The sequence below is a fragment of the Mobula hypostoma genome, chromosome 3, assembly GCF_963921235.1.
Source record: "Mobula hypostoma chromosome 3, sMobHyp1.1, whole genome shotgun sequence".
NCBI lineage: Eukaryota > Metazoa > Chordata > Chondrichthyes > Myliobatiformes > Myliobatidae > Mobula > Mobula hypostoma.
In genome coordinates, this window is record NC_086099.1 from 112,880,399 (window position 1) to 112,902,796 (window position 22,398).

General features: G+C 41.8%; 1 protein-coding gene and 1 long non-coding RNA gene across 6 annotated transcripts in view; one reads left to right on the top strand and one right to left on the bottom strand.

Annotated features, from left to right (window-relative positions):
* The window catches only part of LOC134344194 (ankyrin-2-like), a 978,678-nt gene extending 966,589 nt beyond the window's left edge, over window positions 1-12,089 (bottom strand). For 4 of the 5 annotated variants that reach the window (XM_063043603.1, XM_063043602.1, XM_063043601.1 and 1 more), the window contains exon 1: window positions 7,479-8,505. In XM_063043603.1, coding sequence (XP_062899673.1) covers window positions 7,479-7,553 — 75 coding nt within the window. In that variant the 5' untranslated portion in view covers window positions 7,554-8,505. Of the gene's footprint in view, window positions 1-7,478; window positions 8,506-11,168 lie in introns of those variants that run through there. The other variant, XM_063043600.1, reaches the window with a different exon arrangement.
* LOC134344196 (uncharacterized) lies at window positions 8,242-9,348 on the top strand. Its single transcript, XR_010017388.1, has 2 exons — window positions 8,242-8,340; window positions 8,494-9,348. It is a non-coding gene; the product is annotated as an uncharacterized LOC134344196 (long non-coding RNA).
* Window positions 12,090-22,398: the final 10,309 nt, after the last annotated feature.

Sequence of the window (22,398 nt, forward strand, 5' to 3'; positions counted from 1 at the left end):
AAAGATTGCAGAAAAGAAGATGTTTAAGGTCTCTCAAATGAGGTAAAAGATTTTGAAATCAAAGTACAAAGGAAAAAGAAGGCAAAAGTGTAACAAGATTTGGGGAAATATTTCCACTCAGTGGTTAGAATCAGATACAGAATCATATTTAAATTGCTATTTTTTGCGATGAACCTCAGGATACAATTGCTTTAAATTTAAAGTGATACTTAAGTTAAAAACAGAAAATGCTGAAAATATTCAGCAGTTCAGGAAGCTTCTGCAGAGCATGAAATAGATTTGAAGTTTCTGACTGACATATTCACTATTACCATTATTGTTAATTAAAAATTGCACAGACAACAATTTTAAAGGATACATTTCTGCATTATTGAAGTTCAAAGTAATTTTTTTATTTAAGTACATATCTGTCACAAAATACAACCCTGAGATTTGTTTTCTTGCTGGCATGCTCAGTAAATCCAAGAACCATAATTGTGTGGTGCTCCAGGGGCAGCTGGAACTGTGATTGACAGCTCGCCCCAGCATTCTCAGTGTTATTGTTCTTCTTTTAAAATGTGTTTGCAGAGTTATGGTGAGATGTTCAATTTGATTTGTTATTACATTTTAGCTTAGGTTATACAGTTTCTCGCTTGTGTGTTTATGGGTAATCCTGACTCCTCTATCTGTATGTGACTGAGTTGGTTCTCAGCAAGCAATGGCGCTCTATCTGTCATTGTGCATGTCGCAATAAAAACTGTAGTTGAGATAAACGAGCTCTTCTTCTCTGTCATTATGGACCGAAAGTTCCCTACATCGGTGTCAGGAGTGGGATCAGAATTTGACGGCAAAATGAAGAGCAATAACTTCCGATGGAGTGCCTGAAGACCCAGGGAGTAAGTTGAGGTTCTGAGCAGTGTTGCTGACCCAGAGGGAGAACTTGGGAACTGAGCATAGTGCCTTCCCAGTGAACCCCAATGCTCCCCAACCTGAGGTACACGCTGGAGCGTATAACCTGCCTCCCTCGTGACCCGTGCCAGAGAACCCAAGAAGCTGCAGCCATGGGAGGATGGCAACGCAGTGGGCACCACCGCCGCAGAAAAAGGAAGACTGACTGGCCCAGCAATTAATACCACAAGGTTCTCCCGGAAGCTTCCCAGATACAATGATACCAGTACCTAGAGCCTTACCTGGCGCCAGTCAAAATTACCGCACCGAGATATTGTTGGAACCTCACCGAGGTGGCAGTGCACCTTGCCCTGGTGCTAGAAGGGGATACCCTGTAGGCCCGCCTTGACCAAATGCCAGCTGAGCAGTGTGACTAGAGAGCCCTCATAGTGGCATTGGAGTATTGTTTCGAGCAGAGGCCATTGGATGAAGCAATGAGGAAAGAACTGCACAGCAGGCAGCGCTGTGTGGGAGAAAGCCTGGGGGCATTCATGGCAAACCTCCGCCTCTGTGTTTAGCATAGCTACCTCCAGTCCCTCCTGTGGCCTAGGAAGGAACGAAGCTGACTCCTGAGAGTCTTCAGCAGCAAGTTCACCTGACTATCATAGCTGGCCAAGGCACTGGCAGAGGTAAAGAGGACAGAAGCAATTTTAGCCCCTCCAAAGTATTCCAGCATCACCTCACACACCACAAGCCTAGGCTTGTGTCACTGAGGCGGAGGAGAAAACTGACAAGGAGATGCCATGAGACAGGTCCGACTAGCACCATGCTGCCCCTGCCACATACCACATCTCAATCTCTGCTGACCGTGTGGCGAGTCAGGCCATGTGGCCCAGCACCACTCAGCCAGATTTTCAATCTCCCTCTTACAACATTCGATTCAGCCAATGACAATGTTGTGTTGTCAGCAAACTTAAATATGTACTGGAGTTGTACATGGCCACACAGTCAGAGGTGTAAAGGGAGACTAAGCACCACAGCTTTGTGATGCACCTGTGCTGATGGAGATTGTGGAGGAGATATTGTTGCCTAGCTAAACTGACAGGGGCCTCCAAGTGACAAAATCGAGGATCATATTGCGCAAGGAAGTAGTGAGGTCAAAGTCTTGAAGCTTATTGATTAGTTCTAAGAGAATGACAGTATTGAATACCAAGTTGTAGTTGATAAAGAGCATCATCATCTTTGCTGTCCAGATACTCCAGTGTTCAGTGATGTGCCAATGAAATGGTACCTGGTGTGGACCTCTTGTGCCAGTAGGTAATTTGGAGTAGATCCAGGTATGAGTTGATGTGGTTCGTCACCAACCTCTCAAAACACTTCAAAGTGGATGCAAGTGCTACCGGATGGTAGTCCATTGAGTCAGATTACCACATTCTTCTTAGGCACCGGTATAATTGTAACTTGCTTAAAGCACATGGGTACCTCAGACTGCTGAAGCAAGAAGTTAAAGAAATCAGTGAACAATCCAGCCAGTTGGTCAGTACAAGTCTTTAGAACTCAGTCAGGTACACCCATCTGGGCTAAAATGCAATTAAGAAAAACATCAGAATCCACCTTTCTGAAACAGATATGGTGCAGTAATCTCTGATTGTGATGACTTGTCATTTGAAAAATCTTACTAATGGTCATTGCAATTTTAAAAGAAACAGAACATACAGGGATTTGTTAATACCAGATTATAGTTCAAGAATACTGAACTTCAGATAATTATCCAAATATCATATACAATATTTACTTAAATAACAAAATTAAAACTAATAGTGTGTTAAGTGAGCAAGACTAAACTATAGCAGTGTTGTGATTTTAAAAAAGGAAGTAGTATTCAACTTTTAAAGTTTTTGTAATTTTCCAGGTATTTATTTCAAATGCTTAGAATAACCTTTAGGATATCATAGGAACCTCTTTTCATGTATTTGTTTTTTTTAATCTCAATTGGTGAATATTTAAAAAGTTAAAACTATGATGGCCACATGCAAAGAATAAACAAAAATCTAATAGCTTGCCATGTTATTTATTCTGTTACAGTTTATTAAAAATAAATTAAGGATAACTATAAATAGAATGAAATTGCCCAAGTAATTTATATGATTACTTAAAACAACTGCAAACATTAATTTTACATAATTGGTGACATGATCATTAACCCTATTCTTTTTTTTTTTTAAAAAAGGGTATTTGACCTGAAATGTTAACTCCCTTTCTCTTCCCATAGCTGTAGCCTGGCCTGTTGAGTTTGCCAGCATTTTATTTACAATTTTGTTCTATCTTTGTACTTATTTTCCAATTACATTTTTCACCATGAGTATCTTTAACATTATAGCAAGTAAGCAGAATTCCACTGCACCCTTGGCTCTATTTCTTACAATCATATTCTTGGACAGTTTTATTCTTACCTCTTACACTAACCCAAACTATGTTCTTCTGGCACTCTAACTTGATGCACACAATTTAAGTCAGGGTATTTGATTCTGCATCACAACTGAATGCAATCCCACCATTTGATGGAGATCAGATACTTCAATCATGCGAACTGTGTCTGTTCACAATGAACATTTCCCTTGTATTATTTGACTAAACATAGTCTAGATCTAAAGCGTAGGATATTTGTTGCCTCCATGGTCAAGTTACTGACTTTAAAAACATTGGAGAGCCTCATTTCTTAATAAATATTAATCCACAAAACACACATTATGGACTAACCATCAACAGTCAGCATGGCTGTCTGAAAATCTGACTGAGCTTTTTGAACCTGTATCTAAGTATATAGATGAGGGCAATGTGGATGATATACTCTACAGGGACATTAGTAAGGCATTTAACAAGGTACCACATGGAAGGCTGGTCCATGATATCCTGGCAAGTTGACAAAGTGGATCCAAAGAATGATAATGTTTTGTACCATAGTGGCCAAAAGTGGGACTCTTAACATTTGTATGTACAGGAATGACTTGGATACTATTGAGGCAGGATTTTTTTTTGTAGAAGACACAAAAATGGTGGTGTAGTGAGAAGGACAGTCTCAGGCTACATAACAAGATTGATCTTGTTTTGTAAGTAGTACAGAGCAATGGCAGATGGAATTTAATCCCGATTAAGTGATACATTTTGGGAGATTGAATAGAGGTAAGGCAATCATGATGGATCTAAGAAATATTGATGAACAGAGGGACTTTTGTTTTCAAACAACATTTCTGAATACAGCAGTATAAGGAGATAGTTGATTTTAAAATTAGATTCACAAGGATATTGTCTGAGATAAAGCACATCAATGATGAGGAAAGAATGAATAGGCTGTGATTGTTTTACTTTGGGCACAGAAGGCTGAGGGGGATCCTGACAGAGGTCTACAAATGCTATACACACGTTCAGTGGCATAAACAGGGTAGACAGTAGTCAATGTTTCTCCATAGCTTAGATAGCCATAACCTAAAGGCATAGATTTAGGGGAAGAAGTAATAGTTTTCATGCTGCAGGCAATTGGTATTTGGAATGCACTACCTGATAGGGTAGTGGAAACAGAAAAGCTCACAAAAATTAAGAAATATCTAGATGAGTACTTGGTGCATAATATAAACATTGTGGTGGGAAATGCTGTTAATAAACAGATACTTGGTGATTGTCATGGACAAGGTGGGCTTGTTCCTCTGCCCTATGACCTTGTAACTTTATGATATGAATCTATAATAAAATTATTACTTTTAATATTCAGGAAAAGTAGTTTGGATTTAAAAAAATTAAAAATCTTTCTTCTCATTTTCCATTTAACAACTGATGTTAAAATAGAGTCATAGAACACCACAGAACAGAAGCAGATCATTCAGCCCATTTACTCTGTGCTGAACTATTAATCTGCCTAATCCTATTGCCCTCCACCAGACTTTTCCCATCCATGTAACTATTAAATGTTCAATTCAAACCCAAATCCACCACTTCCACTGGCAGTTTGTTCCACGCTCTTATCACTCTCTAAGTGAAGAAGTTCCTCCTCCTGTTCGCCTTAAACATTCCACCCTACTCCCTAAACCCATGGTTTCCAGTTCTAGTCTCACACAACCTCAGTGGGAAAAGCCTGCTTGCATTTGCCCTATCTATACCCATGTAACCATATAACAATTACAGCACAGGAACAGGGCATCTTGACCCTTCTAGTCCGTGCCGAACTCTTACTCTCACCTAGTCCCACCGACCTGCACTCGGCCCATAACCCTCCATTCCTTTCCTGTCCATATATCTATCCAATTTAACTTTAAATGACAGCATTGAACCTGCCTCAACCACTTCTGCTCATTCCACACAGCTACCACTCTGAGTAAAGAAGTTCCCCCTCATGTTACCCCTAAACTTTTGCCCTTTAACACTCAACTCATGTCCTCTTGTTTGAATCTCCCCCACCCTCAATGGAAAAAGCCTATCCACATCAACTCTATCAATCCCTCTCATAATTTTAAACACCTCTATCAAGCCCCCCCCCCAACCTTCTACGATCCAAAGAATAAAGACCTAACTTGTTCAACCTTTCTCTGTAACTTAGGAGATGAAACCCAGGCAACATTTTAGTAAACATCCTCTGTACTCTCACAATTTTATTAACATCTTCCTATAATTTGGTGACCAGAACCGTACACAATATTCCAAATTTGGCCTTAACAATGCCTTATCCAATTTCAACATTACATCCCAACTCCTATACTCAATGCTCTGATTAATAAAGGCCAGGATACCAAAAGCTTTCTTCACCACCCTATCCATATGAGATTCCACCTTCAGGGAACTATACCCCTCATACTTTACATAAATAAGACTTTTTCTACAGTTATGGATTTAAAGTGCTAATGTCACAATGACCACTTTCATCAAGTAAATGTGCATTTGTCTAGTGTACAGACTCTACACTCTACAGTTTGTTCATACCCCAAATCCAGCATGCTTTACTATCTACCAAAAGCAAACATAAGAACAATGGTTGGTCCATTCAGGTCAGCTTCTTTTAGCATCTACACTATTATTTTAGATTTATCATGCTCTTTGGTTGATACTTATCCTCAATTGATGTGATCTGCAGTCAGCTTTCTTCCTTAGAGGCTCTGTGAGCCCAATAACACTAATGCCATCAAACAGACTGAGCAGCTAGTCATTTCTTACAGACAGGAAACAAGAAGTAAAAAATAATGATTTTTAAAGTTTACAGAAAACAATCTTAAAATAAGGACATGCAGATGTTCTTCAATTAACGAAGGAACTGTATTTCTGGAAATGGTAGGTGTATGATGGGTATTTTGATATGATGTCTTCCTATGGTTAAAAAATGAGGCACTGTCAGCTAAAGCAAAAATAATTGGTTGGTAAATTCAGGACAATGTCTGAAAGAGTCTAATAGCAAAAAATTGTCTATTGGAGGTTTTTAAATTAAACCTTATACTTTACAATTATTACATAAACACTTAAAGCATTAAGTCATGAACTTTAGAACTTTTTTCCCCAAAGCCAGTGATTATTTTTAAAACTCCGTTGTAGCACATTCAAAAAAATTGACATTTTCAGTGGGATTATGCACAATTTGAAGTTCCCGTAAATGGCCATGCAGACTGCATCTATGAAAATATCAGCAATGCAGCCGATAAATTGAACATCATTGACAATCACTTTTCACAGTGTACGTCCGGGTTAGTTTACAGTCAGAGCAAATAATGTTGCCAATTTCATTGCATTGTAGCCACAAATACAGGGCAAATTTATTAAGAGTGGAAAAAAAGGTAGTGTAATTACAAACGGGTCGTACACAAATGTATACAATTGAGTGACTTATCTAGATATATGTAGTATTTCCCTGGCAAATTGCGCATCTTTGTTGTTTTGCTATCAGTTATCAAATATTCGCCATGCCAAACGAACTTACACACATAAACCGAAACATGTTGATGTACAGAGTTCAAAGTAATTACGTTTAAAATGCGCAGCATGGGGATGCCCCCACCCCAGTCCACGCTCTAGCCAAACTAACACAACGTCCAAGACAAAAAAAACATGAGATAATAATTCTGACAAATCGTATCAAATTAAATCTGCATCTTCAACAACTATCACACAGTTTGAATTGACATTTGAATACCCAATACTAACGCAGAATTTCATTATTCATGTTGTGTGCTTGGGAAGAGAGTGAGATTTGGACTGGTACCATCAGCCAGGCATACGCCTTCAATAGCACCTACTTTCGTCCGTACACACCAACTCCCCACCGCTGAGTCATGCAAACTGGCTGCTCTCGACCGTCAGATGAACCAGGAAGGCGAGCGCAAAGCATCTAGGCCAGTATTCTCTCCCCCCCCCCCCCCCCAGTTCAAGGCGACCTCAAAAATGGAAGACTTCAAGGAATTTCGGTAACCCAGACAACGTCAGTCCTATCTTTCAGCCCCCGAAACAAATTCAAGGCCTTTCTATGAGCCGGGAGAGGGTTGTAGTCTCAAAGCAGGTTAAATAACATATCAGAGAGAGAGAAAAAAAATCAATATTTCCCACCAAAAAAATATTTTGCAATTGTTACAACCCACCTGGCAAATGCGATCTGGCGGGTTTGGAGAAGTCCCGCCTCCCTGCGGGGAGGAGGAGGAGGAGGGAGAAGCCATTTTCTTCACACTCTGGCTGTTATGAAGCTTGACTGTGAGACAGCTCTGCTCCGCTCCGCTCCACCCTCTGCTTCTCACTACAGACGCTACTTCCCCGGTTTTGGTTCTCCTTTGGCCGGATTTTGTTTTGTACTCGGTTAATGAAAGCTGGGGACGGGGCGGATAGAGGAGGAGGTAGATGGAGATTTTTTTTGTTGGGGGGGGGGCAGAGTTTGACCTTTGTAGTGCTGCCAAAACGAGTGTGTCCGTGTTCCCGGGTAACTGCAGCACTCTCTGCCTCAACTCAGTTTTAGCGACGGTCTGGGAGCCGGCGTCAATGCCCCACAACACACGCTGGTTTGATTACGTACAGAACAGAATGCTGGACGGAGAACCCTTCTGATCTGCCGTAACTCTGCTCCCACACTCAAGGATCTTCTGTTCCAAGATACGTGATACCAATGATTTGCATCACGATTTATAATATGTCTGTACTTGAATTAGTAATGTTGTTCTTGTAATGATTGTTACATTTAGTATGTTTTCCAAATTAATAATGCAATGTCATAGCGGGGAGTAGATAACGTTACTAACATTAAAATGACAATTATATCATAAAATAACAATATTACAGGACAAGATATTGCAATTATAGAGTCATCACGAACCTATATATCATGCAAATTACTGCATTCACGAATGGAAGTCTGCACGTTTGAAGAATAAACAATACCTTTACGTCATTTAAATAAATTCACATTTACGTTACCCGTGTTGAGAAGACTTGATTTCCCTTAATCCAGCTCAGGTGCTTAAAAAATATTATTGTTTGTTGTTCAGCGTTTTAAGCTGCAAAGAGATGGAAGTGGCAGTCTCTGCTTAGAATTAACAAACAACTGTACAAGTAATATTATGGGATAGCAGTGTTCACTATTATAAAATAATGGTTTAATTTCTGTAGGTAGACCATGGAGATTACAGCACAAAACCAAGCCCTCCATCCATCTAGTCCATGGCAATCCATTCTACGTTGTTCCATCGACCTGCTCCTGAACTCTAGGCGACATTCACAGCACGCTGGAGGAACTCAGCAGGTCAGGCAGCATCAGTGGAAACGATGAGTCGATGTTTCGGGCCGGAACCCTTCGTCAGGACTGAAGAAAGAAGGAGGGGGAAAGATTTGAAGAGTGCTTTGGTCTTCCAAAAAAACCTCTGGTCTTCCAACTGAACTTACGAGTGTTGCTTTGATCCCAGCATCTACAGATTATTTTGTGTTCCTGAACTCTATTTCTCCATTCCTCTCACATTCATGTACTTAGCTGAACTTCTCTTAAATGTTGAAATTGAATCTGCACCATCCTTAATATCTGACATCCAGTTCTAGTCTCATTCAACCTCAGTAGAAAAATTCTGCTTGCAATTACTTTATATCCATATATATATATATCCCTCTTGTATCCCTCACACCATGAAATCCCAATGAATGCTGTCTCTTGATTCTCACAAAGTGAAGTAAATCTAGTAAATTTAAAAATGCATTTCCACCAAGAACCAACTGGATTATTCACTGGGAATTAACGCTTAATGTATTTTTAGCGGATGGGAGGGAAAAGTACTTTGTACTTTATACTTTATTGTCACCAAACAACTGGTACTAGAATGTACAATCATCACAGTGATATTTGATTCTGCGCTTCACACTCCCTGGATTACAAATATTAAATATTTAAAATATTAAAAGTAGTTAAAATTAGTAAATATTAAAAATTTAAATTATATATCATAAATAGAAAATAGAAAAATGCGAAGTAAGGTAGTGCAAAAAAACCGAGAGGCAGGTCCGGATATTTGGAGGGTACAGCCCAGATCCAGGTCAGGATCCGTTCAGCAGTCTTATCACAGTTGGAAAGAAGCTGTTCCTAAATCTGGCCGTACGAGTCTTCAAGCTCCCGAACCTTCTCCCGGAGGGAAGAGGGACGAAAGGTGTGTTGGCTGTGTGGGTCGTGTCTTTGATTATCCTGGCAGCACCGCTCCGACAGCGTGCGGTGTAAAGTGAGTCCATGGATGGAAGATTGGTTTGTGCGATGTGCTGCACCAAGTTCACGATCTTCTGCAGCTTCTTTCGGTCTTGGACAGGACAACTTCCATACCAGGTTGTGGTGCACCCTAGAAGAATGCCAGTAAAATGTAAAAAAAAGAGAGAAAGAAATATTCTGGTTTCAGCAAACCGTCAAGTGCCCTCCAGTGCAATAGAATTCTGTAAAAGACAAAACAGTGCAGCACACCACCAGGCCCTTTGGCCCGCAATGTTCTGCTGAACCATTTAAATGCATCCCCTCTGGTATTAGATCCTGGGGAAAAGATACTGTCTATTTCTGCCACTCATAATTTTATAAACCTTTCAGATCTTCCCTCAACCTCTGTCGCTCCAGAGAAAACAATCCAATTGTGTGCAACCTCTTGTTATAGCACAAGCTCTGTAATCCAGGCAGTATCATCTACACCCTTGCAAAGCTTCAACAATCTTTCGATAATGGAGCATCCAGAACTAGATGCAATATATACTCCAGATGTGGTATAATTGGAATTTTATAGAGCTGCAATGTAACTTTTTGACCTTTGAACTCAATGCCTCGTTTAATAAAATCATGCCACATGCCTTCATAACCACTCTACCTTTGTTGCCACTTTCACTTTGTTGAACTTGGACCCTAATATCTCATTAACACTGTAAAGGATCTTGCCCTTAACTGTCTCATTAAGTTTGACCCACAAAGGTGAAACACTTCAAATTTGGCTGGGTTAAACAAAGACTTGCAACGAGAAACTCAGTCCCTATAAAAGAGAGGTACCACCTAGCGGTGCGGTCATCAGAGTAGTCTGAGGCGGAGTAGTAAGGTTTTGGCTCAACAAGCCTTTGGTGAGAACAGGCGAAAGCAAGGTACGTAGGTGAATTCACTCCTTATTTCTTATTTAAATATGGAGACAATAGGGATATCTGCAGAGCCAGTGTTCTGTTCTGGGTGTCAGATGTGGGATTTCCAGGAGACTCCAAGCTTCCCCGATTGTCACATCTGCACTAGGGGCATCAAGATGCATCTCCTGAGGACTTCCGGTGAGGTAAGCACAGCACTGAGCGCTGACATACAACCCTCCTTTTTCAAGTTATTCAGGGCTCATAGACGGTCTTAATACAAGGTTGAGTTGCAGAAAGATCTAAATAAAGACATGGCTTCAAAAAAAGATCCAAGTTCAACCAGGAAACGAGATACCAGCAGACGACACCAAGCTAGCGATTCATCCGAAGAAATATGCTAATTAAACAAACACAATGGCAACGGATATGGAATCGCTTCAAGAAACGGTAGCCCACATGCTAAAGGAGTTGATGGAAAAGGCTCTCGTCCCCATACAGAAGCATATGGCAACATTCTCCGGTCGTTGAAGGAGCAAGCGGACATTCACGCTAAAAAAAATTAACACGGTCTTCAATAAAATAGACAACATTCAGGTTTGCTTACGCAAGAATGAGGAAGTTACTAACTCCTGTCTCGCGGAGGTGACTAAGATACGGAAGAAGCTTAAACGGCTTGGAGGACAGATCCAGGAGAAACGATGTGCGGCTGGTCAACTTACCGACAGGCGCTGAGGGTGACGATCCAAGAGGTTACCTCCAGAAGATGCTGCCTAATTGGATTCCAGCGCTCAAGAATTCCCACAGCACTCCGTTGGAGATCGATAGAGCTCATAGGATCTTTTCCAACAACACCTCAAGACCGCGGACCATGATTTTTAAGCTTCTATGATACACTGACCGGCAGGCTGTCCTGGAGGGCGCGAGGAAGCCAAACCCACTCTCCCTGATGACACCCAGCTACAGTTCTTCTCTGAGTACATCCCCCGCACGATGCAGGAACGGCAGGGATACAAGAAGATCCGCGCTGAACTTCGAAAGAAGGGGATCGACTCGTTCCTCATATACCCAGCGATTTTGAAACTGAATATCAAGGGCATGAAGATGTCGTTTAACTCGGCAGAGGAAGCGAAAGAAGCTCTGAAATCATCTGTGCTGGGAGATATGGAAGAAGACCCTGGGCAAAGTCCACACGCCCCTCGGAAGGAGATGGAACGGCATTAAGAGCTCGGACTAGCCTGTATGCGCAATCTAACAGGCACGGGCAAGTTAACATTCTAGGTGTTAAGTTTTCAGGCTATTCTTTTATCGGAAAGTCATTTGTTGCACCTTTGTATTTAGTTAATTAAGGGGCCAATTTGTTTCTGACCATTGCAGGTCAGAGTTTTAAGGTAATATTCAATATACCCAAATGTAATGCTTTATCAAGAACGAAGCTGAAAAACAGCAGGTTGTTCTGACTAACATTAGAATGTTATGTCTCCAGTAGACTTGTTTACATTTATGGGCACCAAATAAGACGTCCTTGGCGCTATCGCTAAGCGACGGTCTATTGAAGCGACAGTTTCTTGCAAGATAGCTGTTGAAATCTTGATTATATTTGAGACGGAAACGGTTTCACTTCTATAGTTTAACGGGTTTGTCCAGGTTTCTTTTTTCTTGTCTCATTGATATGATTGTCCATGAGAACTGCTTTGCCTTTCTAATTTGTTGGTGCTGGAAGGGGGGCGGTTGATGTCAGTGTTCGGTGTCTGATATTGCTAAGTGACACTCACAGATGTTACAAAGTAAAGGGTTGAATGGGAGGGGTGATGGAGGGGGTGGGAAGGGGGTAACTCAGGGCTCCACCACCAGCTTACAACAACAGATCCAGGGGAAGATGAACAACACAGATAAATTAGAAAATCTTACTATTGTATCATTTAATGTTAGAGGATTAAACTCTCCCTACAAGCGTTCAAAGGTTTTGGATTTCTTACGCAGAAAGAGATATTGAGCTAGTACAGGAAACACATCTTAAACCTGATTACATTCCCAGGGTTCAAAATCGTTTTTATAAACCCGTTGTGGCATCAGCTGATGGTCCTCATACGAAAGGAGTTATGATAGTAATGAGACGTAACATTAATGTATCAATTGAAAGGACGAGCGCCGACAATAAAGGACGTCTAGCTTTTTTCTGCACATCCATTCAGGGTAAAAAAGTTGCATTAATTAGCCTATATGCCCCAACTATATCCGAGGTTGAATTTTTTCCCTCAATTACCTCACAATTACTGAAGTTAAGTGACTACCAACTATATGTCGGTTCGGACATGAAAGTTTTGGTAAACATTAACCTCGATAAACCTTCCTCAACTATATCAAGCTCTCAAGAATCTGCTTCCAAAGCACTTAACCTTTTTCCAACGGATTTAAATTTAACGGATGTTTGGAGGGTGCATAATCCAACTGCTAAAGACTATACCTTTTTCTCCACAAGACATAAAACTTTCTCTCGGATAGATTACATTCTTATATCCTCCGGTCTGCTGCCTTTAGCACACTCAATAGAATTTTTGCCCAGACATCTATCTGATCACAACCCAGTCATATCTACTTTTAACAGAGGCAAAATTAAAAATAAGGCTACTAGGTGGAGGTTTAACTCCACCCTTCTAAAAAAAACGACGAATTTCTATCACAACTGAGAACAAAACTGACAGAATTTATAAATTTAAATAAAAATAGTGCCTCAGATGTGACAGTGATTTGGACGTCCATCAAGGGTTTCTTACGAAATAACGCTATATGGTTCAGTTCTCACCCACATAAAAGCCGGCTTCAAAAGATGTCCACCTTAGAAGAAGAATGTAAGGTTTTGGAAAATGATCTCAAAAGGATATACACCATAACAAAAGAAAACGAGCTCAAAAGAAAACAAGCAGAATTAAATGATTTATTAAGAAGCAGGGCAGAATATATGATCCATGTAACCAAACATAAGTATTACGCAGAAGGCAGCAGACCGAGGTATCTTTTAGCTCGTGTAACGCTCAAGCAGGAAACTAACAGGTCTATACCAGCGATTAGATGTGCTAAACGTGGAGTAGTGTCTTCAACAGAGGAAATAAACGAGACATTCAAGAATTACTTTAAAGAATTGTATACAAGTGGCTCAGTTCCTTCTAAGAATAACTTCACAGATTTTTTTAGTGGATTAGACCTCCCTACGTTGTCATTAGAGGACACCAAAACTCTAGACTCTCCTACTACACTGGACGAGCTAGCCAAAGCAGTTAAAGCTACAAATAAGGGCAGTATGCCAGGCATAGATGGCATACCTGTGGAACTTTACCAGGCACTTTGGGATTTTCTTGGACCAGTAAGGTTAGAAACATTAAATTATGCTTTGGAAATGGCGCTTTCCATAGAGATCTAAACACAGTCCTGATCACAGTTATACCCAAGCCCGGTAAGGACCCCTTGGAGTGTGCCAGTTATCGTCCAATCTCCTTGATAAATGCCGACCTCAAGATATCTTCCAAAGTCTTAGCCAGTAGACTTGAGACAGTAGTTGGGAAAATAATTAGCCGCAGATCAAACGGGCTTTATCAAGGGGCGTCTCGCATCTGATAATATTCGCCGGCTCTTACACGTACTGAGTGCAACACATAAAATCCCGCCTGCCTGTGGCCTGCTATTTCTAGATGCTGAAAAAGCGCTCGATCGCCTTGAATGGCCATATCTTTGGAGAGTTCTAAAAGAATTTAAGTTCGGCGATAAATTTATCAATATGATTCAAACACTGTATGCTAATCCTTCAGCCCGGGTATGTGTGGGAGGAGGTTTCTCAGAGTTATTTGACATAGGACGGGGCACACGACAAGGGGACCCTTTGTCTCCTTTAATTTTTATTATATCTATTGAACCGCTTGCACATTTAATTGGAAACTCTCCTCAGATCTCCCCTATTACAATAGGTACAACATCGCATTCAATATCACTTTACGCGGACGACACGCTAGTTTATATGGCAAATGTTCAACAAACTCAACCCTATGTTTTAAAAACACTGGAGCAATTTAGATTTCTTTCAGGATACAAAGTTAATTTGTTAAAATCGGCACTGATGCTGCTTAACACGGATAAAAGTAATGTGTCTCTTCCTCCCCATTTTAAAGTTACAAATGAAGTCCTCTACTTGGATATTAAAGTAAATAATTCTCTATCATCTGTGGCGAAAACAAATTACTCTTTAATTCTGAAAAAAATAGAAGATATTAATAGATGGAGACACCTGCCAGCATCAGTCCCGGCCTGTATATCGGTCATTAAAATGAACATCTTACCCCGCATTAATTTTATCAGATCAGTGATCCCACTTGCACCTCCAGCAGGATATTGGCAAAGACTGGACTGCTTACTACAATACTATGTTTGGAATGGTAAAAGACCCAATATAAAATGGTCAGCTCTACAATACAAAAAGTCGAATGGGGGATTGGCATGTCCAAATTTTAAATTGTATCACTGGGCATTTGTATTAAAAAGTCTTCGCTATTGGATGGAGGAAGATAAAGTTTTGTCCTGGAAAAATATAGAACAAGAGCTGATAGCACCAATAAGGTTGAAGGACTTTCTCTGTATAGGTGTGTCTACCGAAAAATGTGATTTGTATTACGGTCCGATTTTAACCCATATACTACAAGTGTTTAGAGCAGCAGAAAAATTCCGAAAATTTAAAAGCGTATGGTGCAAATCATCTCCATTATGAAACAATAATCGTTTTCTATTTGGGGGGAAACCATTTATTAACAGAACTTGGGAGGATAAAGGTATTACTACTCAGGATGTTAGTACTCAGCAAGTAGTATCCTTAGCTTTCAAGAACTGATATCTCGATAGAATGTTCAGAAACATTCTCTTTTCTTCTACTTTTGAGTAAGATCAGCTTGTAAAGCCTATGGCGTTCCCTCTGGGTCAGATTTAAAGGACCATCCCATTTTAAGTTGGATACAGAGTGCTCCAGGACAGATAGTGTCATATATCTATGATAAATTAAACTCCCAGAATTATATGCCCACATCGGGAATGAAAGCTTGGGTTAGGGACATATCTGAATTGGGACAAGACTTAGACTGGGATGCGATTTGGGATAATGCTGCCGGTGCTTTCAAAAACTCAAATCATTGGTATATACACTTGAAATTTTGTCATAGAGCATAATTAACACCGGGAATTAGACATCAAATGGGACTGGTTCCTGACCCTTATTGCTCATTTTGCCCTCATGGAACCGTTGGCTCTTTTATACATGTTGTATGGGAATGTCCAGGGGTTTTTGTTTGTGGGGGAAGGTTATCAGTACTCTTACAGAACTAACAGGGGTACAATTACCAATGGACCCCACTGTACATCTTCTAAATGATGACTCCCACCTTTCCCTTACGGAAAAAACACACAAAATCTGGCTGGCAGGCCTAACTGCAGCTAAGAAGATTGTAGTCCAGCGTTGGAAACCTCCCCATGATATTTCAAATACTCGCTGGCTTTGGAGGTTTTTGGACATTTCTTACCCGGAACTTCCATCAGCAAGAGTAAATGATGCACGACCAAACACAATCTTAATGTGGACAAATTTGATATCTAACTTAAAAGATCGTTTGTTAAAATAGGAATACTTTGTCTGTGTATGTACTACTATTCAGTTGATTGGTGGAGGGGAGAGGGATGGGGGAGAGAGGGGTGGAGGGGGGATGGTGATGAAGGTTGGGGGGTGGCTGGGTTAAACAGTCAAAATGTAATTGGCAGCTGGTTGTATTGTATGTAATTTGTTGGTGTTGCAATAAAAAAATTAATAATTAAAAACAAGATGCAGCTCCTTAGAGACTTTGTGAGGGAACTAGAGGTGCAGCTCGATGATTTTCAGCTTGTCAGGGAAAGTGAAGCAGTGATAGACAGGAGCTACAGGAAGGTAGTCTCCCCAAGGCTACAGGAGACAGATAGATGGATGACTGTCAGGAGAGAGAAATGGGGAACATCAGATAGTGAAGAGCACGTTGTGGCTGTCCCCCTCAACAATATGTACTCTATTTTGAGCACTGTTGGGGGAGAATGGGAACGACCTACCTGCGGGAAGCAACAGTGGCTGTGCCTCTGGCACTGAGTCTGGCGCTGTGGCTCAGAAGGGTAGGGAACTGAAGAGGATTGCAGCAGTGGTAGGGGACTCTATAGTTAGGGGAACATACAGTCGATTCTGTGGACACAAAAAGGAAACATAGATGGTAGTTTGTCTCCCTGGTGTCAGGGTCCATAATGTTTGTGAATGCATCCATGATATCCTGAAAAGGGAGGGTGCCAGAAGTCTTGGTACATACTCGTGTAAGGGAGTTTCGTATTTTATGTTACTGTGTAGGCTAATTAAAATGGCTTCTTTGTTATGTTATACTTGGGAATGCTTCTTTGTTATGTTAAACACTGAGAAAGTCCTTCCCGCTAGCAGTTTGTTTTGTATTATCTATTGATGAGCTGTCAAAGCGGGCAGTGGAGTGAGTGGTAGCAGAGTGTAGTGCTTTGGCTTCAACGGGCTTCGGCAGTAAACGGAAGAGGCGTGAGCGAAGCACCAACTCTTTTTTCTCCCCCCCGCTTCGCGAATCGACCCGGACAGACAGGAACAGCAGGGCTCTCACAGCTAACAGTACAAGCTAACGGTTTAAAGTTCGTCTGTTTGGCGAGGTAAGGGGGTGAGTGGACGTGTTTCATTCCTGTAGAATTAGATAGCATGCCTGCAGGGTTAGTGCTTTGTTCAGGGTGTCAGATGTGGGAATCCTGGGAGACCTCCAGCCTCCCTGATGGCCACATCTGCGCCAGCTGCACCGAGATACAGCTCCTCAGAGACCGTGTTAGGGACCTGGAGCTGCAGCTTGATGACCTACTGCTTATCAGGGAAAGTGAAGAGGTGATAGACAGGAGCTACAGGGAGGTAGTCATCCCTAGGCTACAGGGGTCAGAAAACTGGGTCACTGTCAAGAGAGGGAAGGGAAATGCTTGGATAGTGGAGAGCACACCTGTGGCTGTCCCCCTCAGCAACAAATATCTTGTTCTGGATGCTGTTGAGGGGGATGACCTGACGGGGAACGGCCATGGTGACCGGGTCTCTGGCACTGAGCCTGGCGCTGTTGTGCAGGAGGGAAGGAGGGAGAAGAAGAAGGAGGGAGAAGAAGAATGCGGTAGTCGTAGGGGATTCCATAGTCAGGGGAACGGACAGGAGATTCTGTGAGCCTGATAGAGATACCCGCATGGTGTGTTGCCTCCCAGGTGCCAGGGTACGGGATGTCTCGGATCGAGTCCTGAATATTCTAAAGGGGGAGGGTGAGCAGCCAGTTGTCTTGGTACGTGTTGGTACCAATGACATAGAGAGGACAGAGGAGGAGGTCCTGAAGAGAGATTTCCAGGAGTTAGGAAGGAAGCTGAGAAGCAGGACCTCCAGGGTAGTAATCTCGGGATTGCTACCTGTGCCACTTGCTAGCGAGGGCAAGAATAGTAGGATCAGGCAGATGAATGCGTGGCTGAGAGACTGGTGTAGGGGGCAGGGCTTCAGATTCTTGGATAATTGGGATCTCTTCTGGGATAAGTATGACCTGTTCAAAAAGGACAGGTTACACCTGAAGCCGAAGGGGACCAATATCCTGGCGGGAAAGTTTAATAGAGCTGTTAGGGAGGGTTTAAACTAATTTGGCAGGGGGATGGGAACCGGAATGACAGAGCGGAGGAGGGGGAAAACAGAAATAAATCTAAGATAGTGAGCAGTAAAGATGTCAGGAAAGACAGGCAGGTGATGGGGCAAAATTGTAGCCATTGGGATGAGTTGCAGTGCAATAAAGTTGCAGTGAAATAAAAGCGAAAAGTACCAAATACTGGTCTTAAGGTGTTATACTTAAATGCACGCAGCATAAGGAATAAGGTGGATGATCTTGTCATACAGCTATAGATTGGCAGGTATGATATTGTGGCCATCACTGAGACCTGGCTAAAGGATGCATGTCTCTGGGAGCTGAACATCCAAGGATACACGGTGTATCGGAAGGATGGGAAGGTAGGCAGAGGGGGAGGCATGGCTTTATTGGTAAGAAATGATATTAAATCATTAGAAAGAGGTGATATAGGATTGGAAGGTGCAGAATCTTTATGGGTTGAGCTAAGAAATTGCGGGGTGAAAGGACCCTGATGGCAGTTATTTATAGGCCTCGAAACAGCTTCAGGGATGTGGACTACAAATTACAACTGGAAATAGAAAAGGCTTATCAGAAGGGCAGTGTTATGATAATTGTTGGGGATTTTAACATGTGAGTGGATTCGGAAAATCAGGTCGGCACTGCATCTCAAGAGAGAGAATTTGTAGAATGTCTGCGTGATGGCTCTTTAGAACAGCTTGTTGTTGAGCCCACTAGGGGATCGGCTGTACTGGATTGGGTATTGTGTAATGAACCGGAGGTGATTAGAGAGATTGAGGTGAAGGAACCCTTAAGAGGCAGTGATCATAACATGTTTGAGTTCACTGTGAAATTTGAAAAAGAGAAGCCGAAATCTGATGTGTCGGTATTTCAGTGGAGTAAAGGAAATTACAGTGGCATGAGAGAGGAACTGGCCAAAATTGACTGGAAAGGGACACTGGCGGGAAAGACGGCAGAGCAGCAGTGGCTGGAGTTTATGCGAGAATTGAGGAAGGTGCAAGACAGGTATATTCCACAAAAGAAGAAATTTTCGAATGGAAAACGAATGCAACCGTGGTTGACAAGAGAAGTCAAAGCCAAAGTTAAAGCAAAGGAGAGGGCATACAAGGAAGCAAAAATTAGTGGGAAGACAGAGGATTGGGACATTTTTAAAACCTTACAAAAGGAAACTAAGAAGGTCATTAAGAGGGAAAAAATTAACTATGAAAGGAAGCTAGCAAATAATATCAAAGAGGATACTAAAAGCTTTTTCAAGTATATAAAGTGTAAAAGACAGGTGAGAGTAGATATAGGACCAATAGAAAATGATGCTGGAGAAATTGTAATGGGAGATAAGGAGATGGCGGAGGAACTGAACGAGTATTTTGCATCAGTCTTCACTGAGGAAGACATCAGCAGTATACCGGACACTCAAGGGTGGCAGGGAAGAGAAGTGTGCGCAGTCACAATTACGACTGAGGAAGTACTCAGGAAGTTGAATAGTCTAAAGGTAGATAAATCTCCCAGACCAGATGGAATGCACCCGCGTGTTCTGAAGGAAGTAGCTGTGGAGATTGCAGAGGCATTAGCGATGATCTTTCAAAAGTTGATAGATTCTGGCATGGTTCCAGAGGACTGGAAGATTGCAAATGTCACTCGGCTATTTAAGAAGAGGGCAAAGAAGCAAAAAGGAAATTATAGACCTGTTAGCTTGACATCGGTGGTTGGAAGATGTTGGAGTCGATTGTCAAGGATGAGGTTACAGAAAACCTGGAGGCATATGACAAGATAGGCAAAACTCAGCATGGATTCCTTAAAAGAAAATCCGGCCTGACAAACCTATTACAATTTTTTGAGGAAATTACCAGTAGGCTAGACAAGGGAGATGCAGTGGATGTTGTATATTTGGATTTTTAGAAGGCCTTTGACTAGGTGCCACACATGAGGCTACTTAAAAAGATAAGAGCCCATGGAATTATGGGAAAGTTACATACGTGGATAGAGCGTTGGCTGATTGGCAGGAAACAAAGAGTGGGAATAAAGGGATCCTATTCTGGTTGGCTGCCGGTTACCAGTGGTGTTCCACAGGTGTCCGTGTTGGGGCTGCTTCTTTTTACATTGTACGTCAACGATTTGGATTATGGAATAGATGGCTTTGTGGCTAAATTTGCTGACGATACAAAGAAAGGAGGGGCCGGTAGTACTGAGGAAATGGAGAGTCTGCAGAGAGACTTGGATAGATTGGAAGAATGGGCAAAGAAGTGGCAAATGAAGTACAATGTTGGAAAGTGTATGGTTATGCACTTTGGCAGAAGTAATAAACAGGCAGACTATTATTTAAATGGGGAAAGAATTCAAAGTTCTGAGATGCAACGGGACTTGGGAGTCCTTGTACAGGATACCCTTAAGGTTAACCTTCAGGTTGAGTCGGTAGTGAAGAAGGCAAATGTAATGTTGGCATTCATTTCTAGAGGAATAGAGTATAGGAGCAGGGATGCTCTATAAGGTGCTGGTGAGACCTCACTTGGAGTACTGTGGGCAGATTTGGTCTCCTTATTTAAGAAAGGATATGCTGACGTTGGAGAGGGTACAGAGAAGATTCACTAGAATGATTCCGGGAATGAGAGGGTTAACATATGAGGAACGTTTGTCCGCTCTTGGATTGTATTCCTTGGAGTTTCAAAGAATGGGGGGAGACCTTATAGAAACATTTCGAATATTAAAAGGCATGGACAGAGCGGATGTGGCAAAGTTGTTTCCCATGATGGGGGAGTCTAGTACGAGAGGGCATGACTTAAGGATTGAAGGGCGCCCATTCAGAATAGAAATGTGAAGGAATTTTTTTAGTCAGAGGGTGGTGAATCTATGGAATTTGTTGCCACGGACAGCAGTGGAAGCCAAGTCATTGGGTGTATTTAAGGCAGAGATTGATAGGTATCTGAGTAGCCAGGGCATCAAAGGTTATGGTGAGAAGGCAGGGGAGTGGGACTAAATGGGAGAATGGATCAGCTCATGATAAAATGACGGAGCAGACTCGAAGGGCCGAATGGCTGACTTCTGCTCCTTTGTCTTTTGTCTATGATATGAGGACGAATGAACAAATTGCGATAGTTGTTATACTTTGGTGTGTCTGAAGATATTGTATGCGCGGGGTTTTGGGGCAGAAGGCGGGAGAGAATTGGAGCAGGGGGCAGGGATTCAGATTTCTGGATCATTGGGACCTCTTCTGGGTCAGGTGGAACCTGTACAAAAGGGACTGAATCCAAGGCGGACTAATATTCTTCCGGACAGACTTACTAGAGCTATTGGGAGTTGTTTCAACTAATATGGCAGGAGGATGGAAACCAGGATAATGGAGCTGAGGATGAGCCAGCAGGTTTACAAGTAGATGACGGGTGTAACATGAATGTGAGGATGGACAAGCCAATGATTGGGTATAAATGCAGACAGAGCAAGGAGTTATATTATACCATAGAAGCAAAATTGAAAAGGGCGAAGAATGCAGGACTAAAGGTGCAATATTTAATGCGCGTAGCATTTGGAATAAGGTGAACGAACTTGTGGCGCAATCAGAGATTGGTCAGTATGATGTTGTTTGCATCATTGAGTCATGGCTGAAAGAAGGCCATAGCTGAGAGCTTAATATCAAAGGATGTACTTTGTATCAAAAGGAGAGGCAGGAAAGAATGGGTGGTGGTGTAGTTCTATTGGTAAGAGATGGAATTACATCTTTAGAAAGAGGTGACATAGGGTTCAAGAATGTGGATTTAGGAAATTGTAAGGGTAAAAAAAATTATAGGATTCATAGAGGCCTCCAAATAGTAGCCAAGATGTGGGGTTAAGATTGCAAAGGGAACTGGAAAAGGCATGTAATAAGGGTTTTGACACAATTGCACTGGGATACTTCAATGTGCAAGGGGATTGGGAAAATCAGGCTGATGTTGGATCGCAAGAAAGGGAATTTGTTGAATGCCTACGAGATGGTTTTTTAGAGCTGCTTGTGCTTGAGCCTACTCAGGGAAAGGCTATCTTAGATTGGGTGTTGTGTAATTACCTTTATCCTTGAGTGTTTCTACCACTTTGCCTGACGCCGGCCCCCTAGGCCTGAGTCGACGTAGTAGTAGTAGTAGTAGTAGTAGTTTCTACCACCTCCCTAATTATCCTCTTAGGGCTCTAAATGCCTTGGGATTCTCTTTAATCCTACATTCCAAGGTCTTAGCATCAGAAGGTGTTGGATCATTGTGGATAGAGCTAAGGA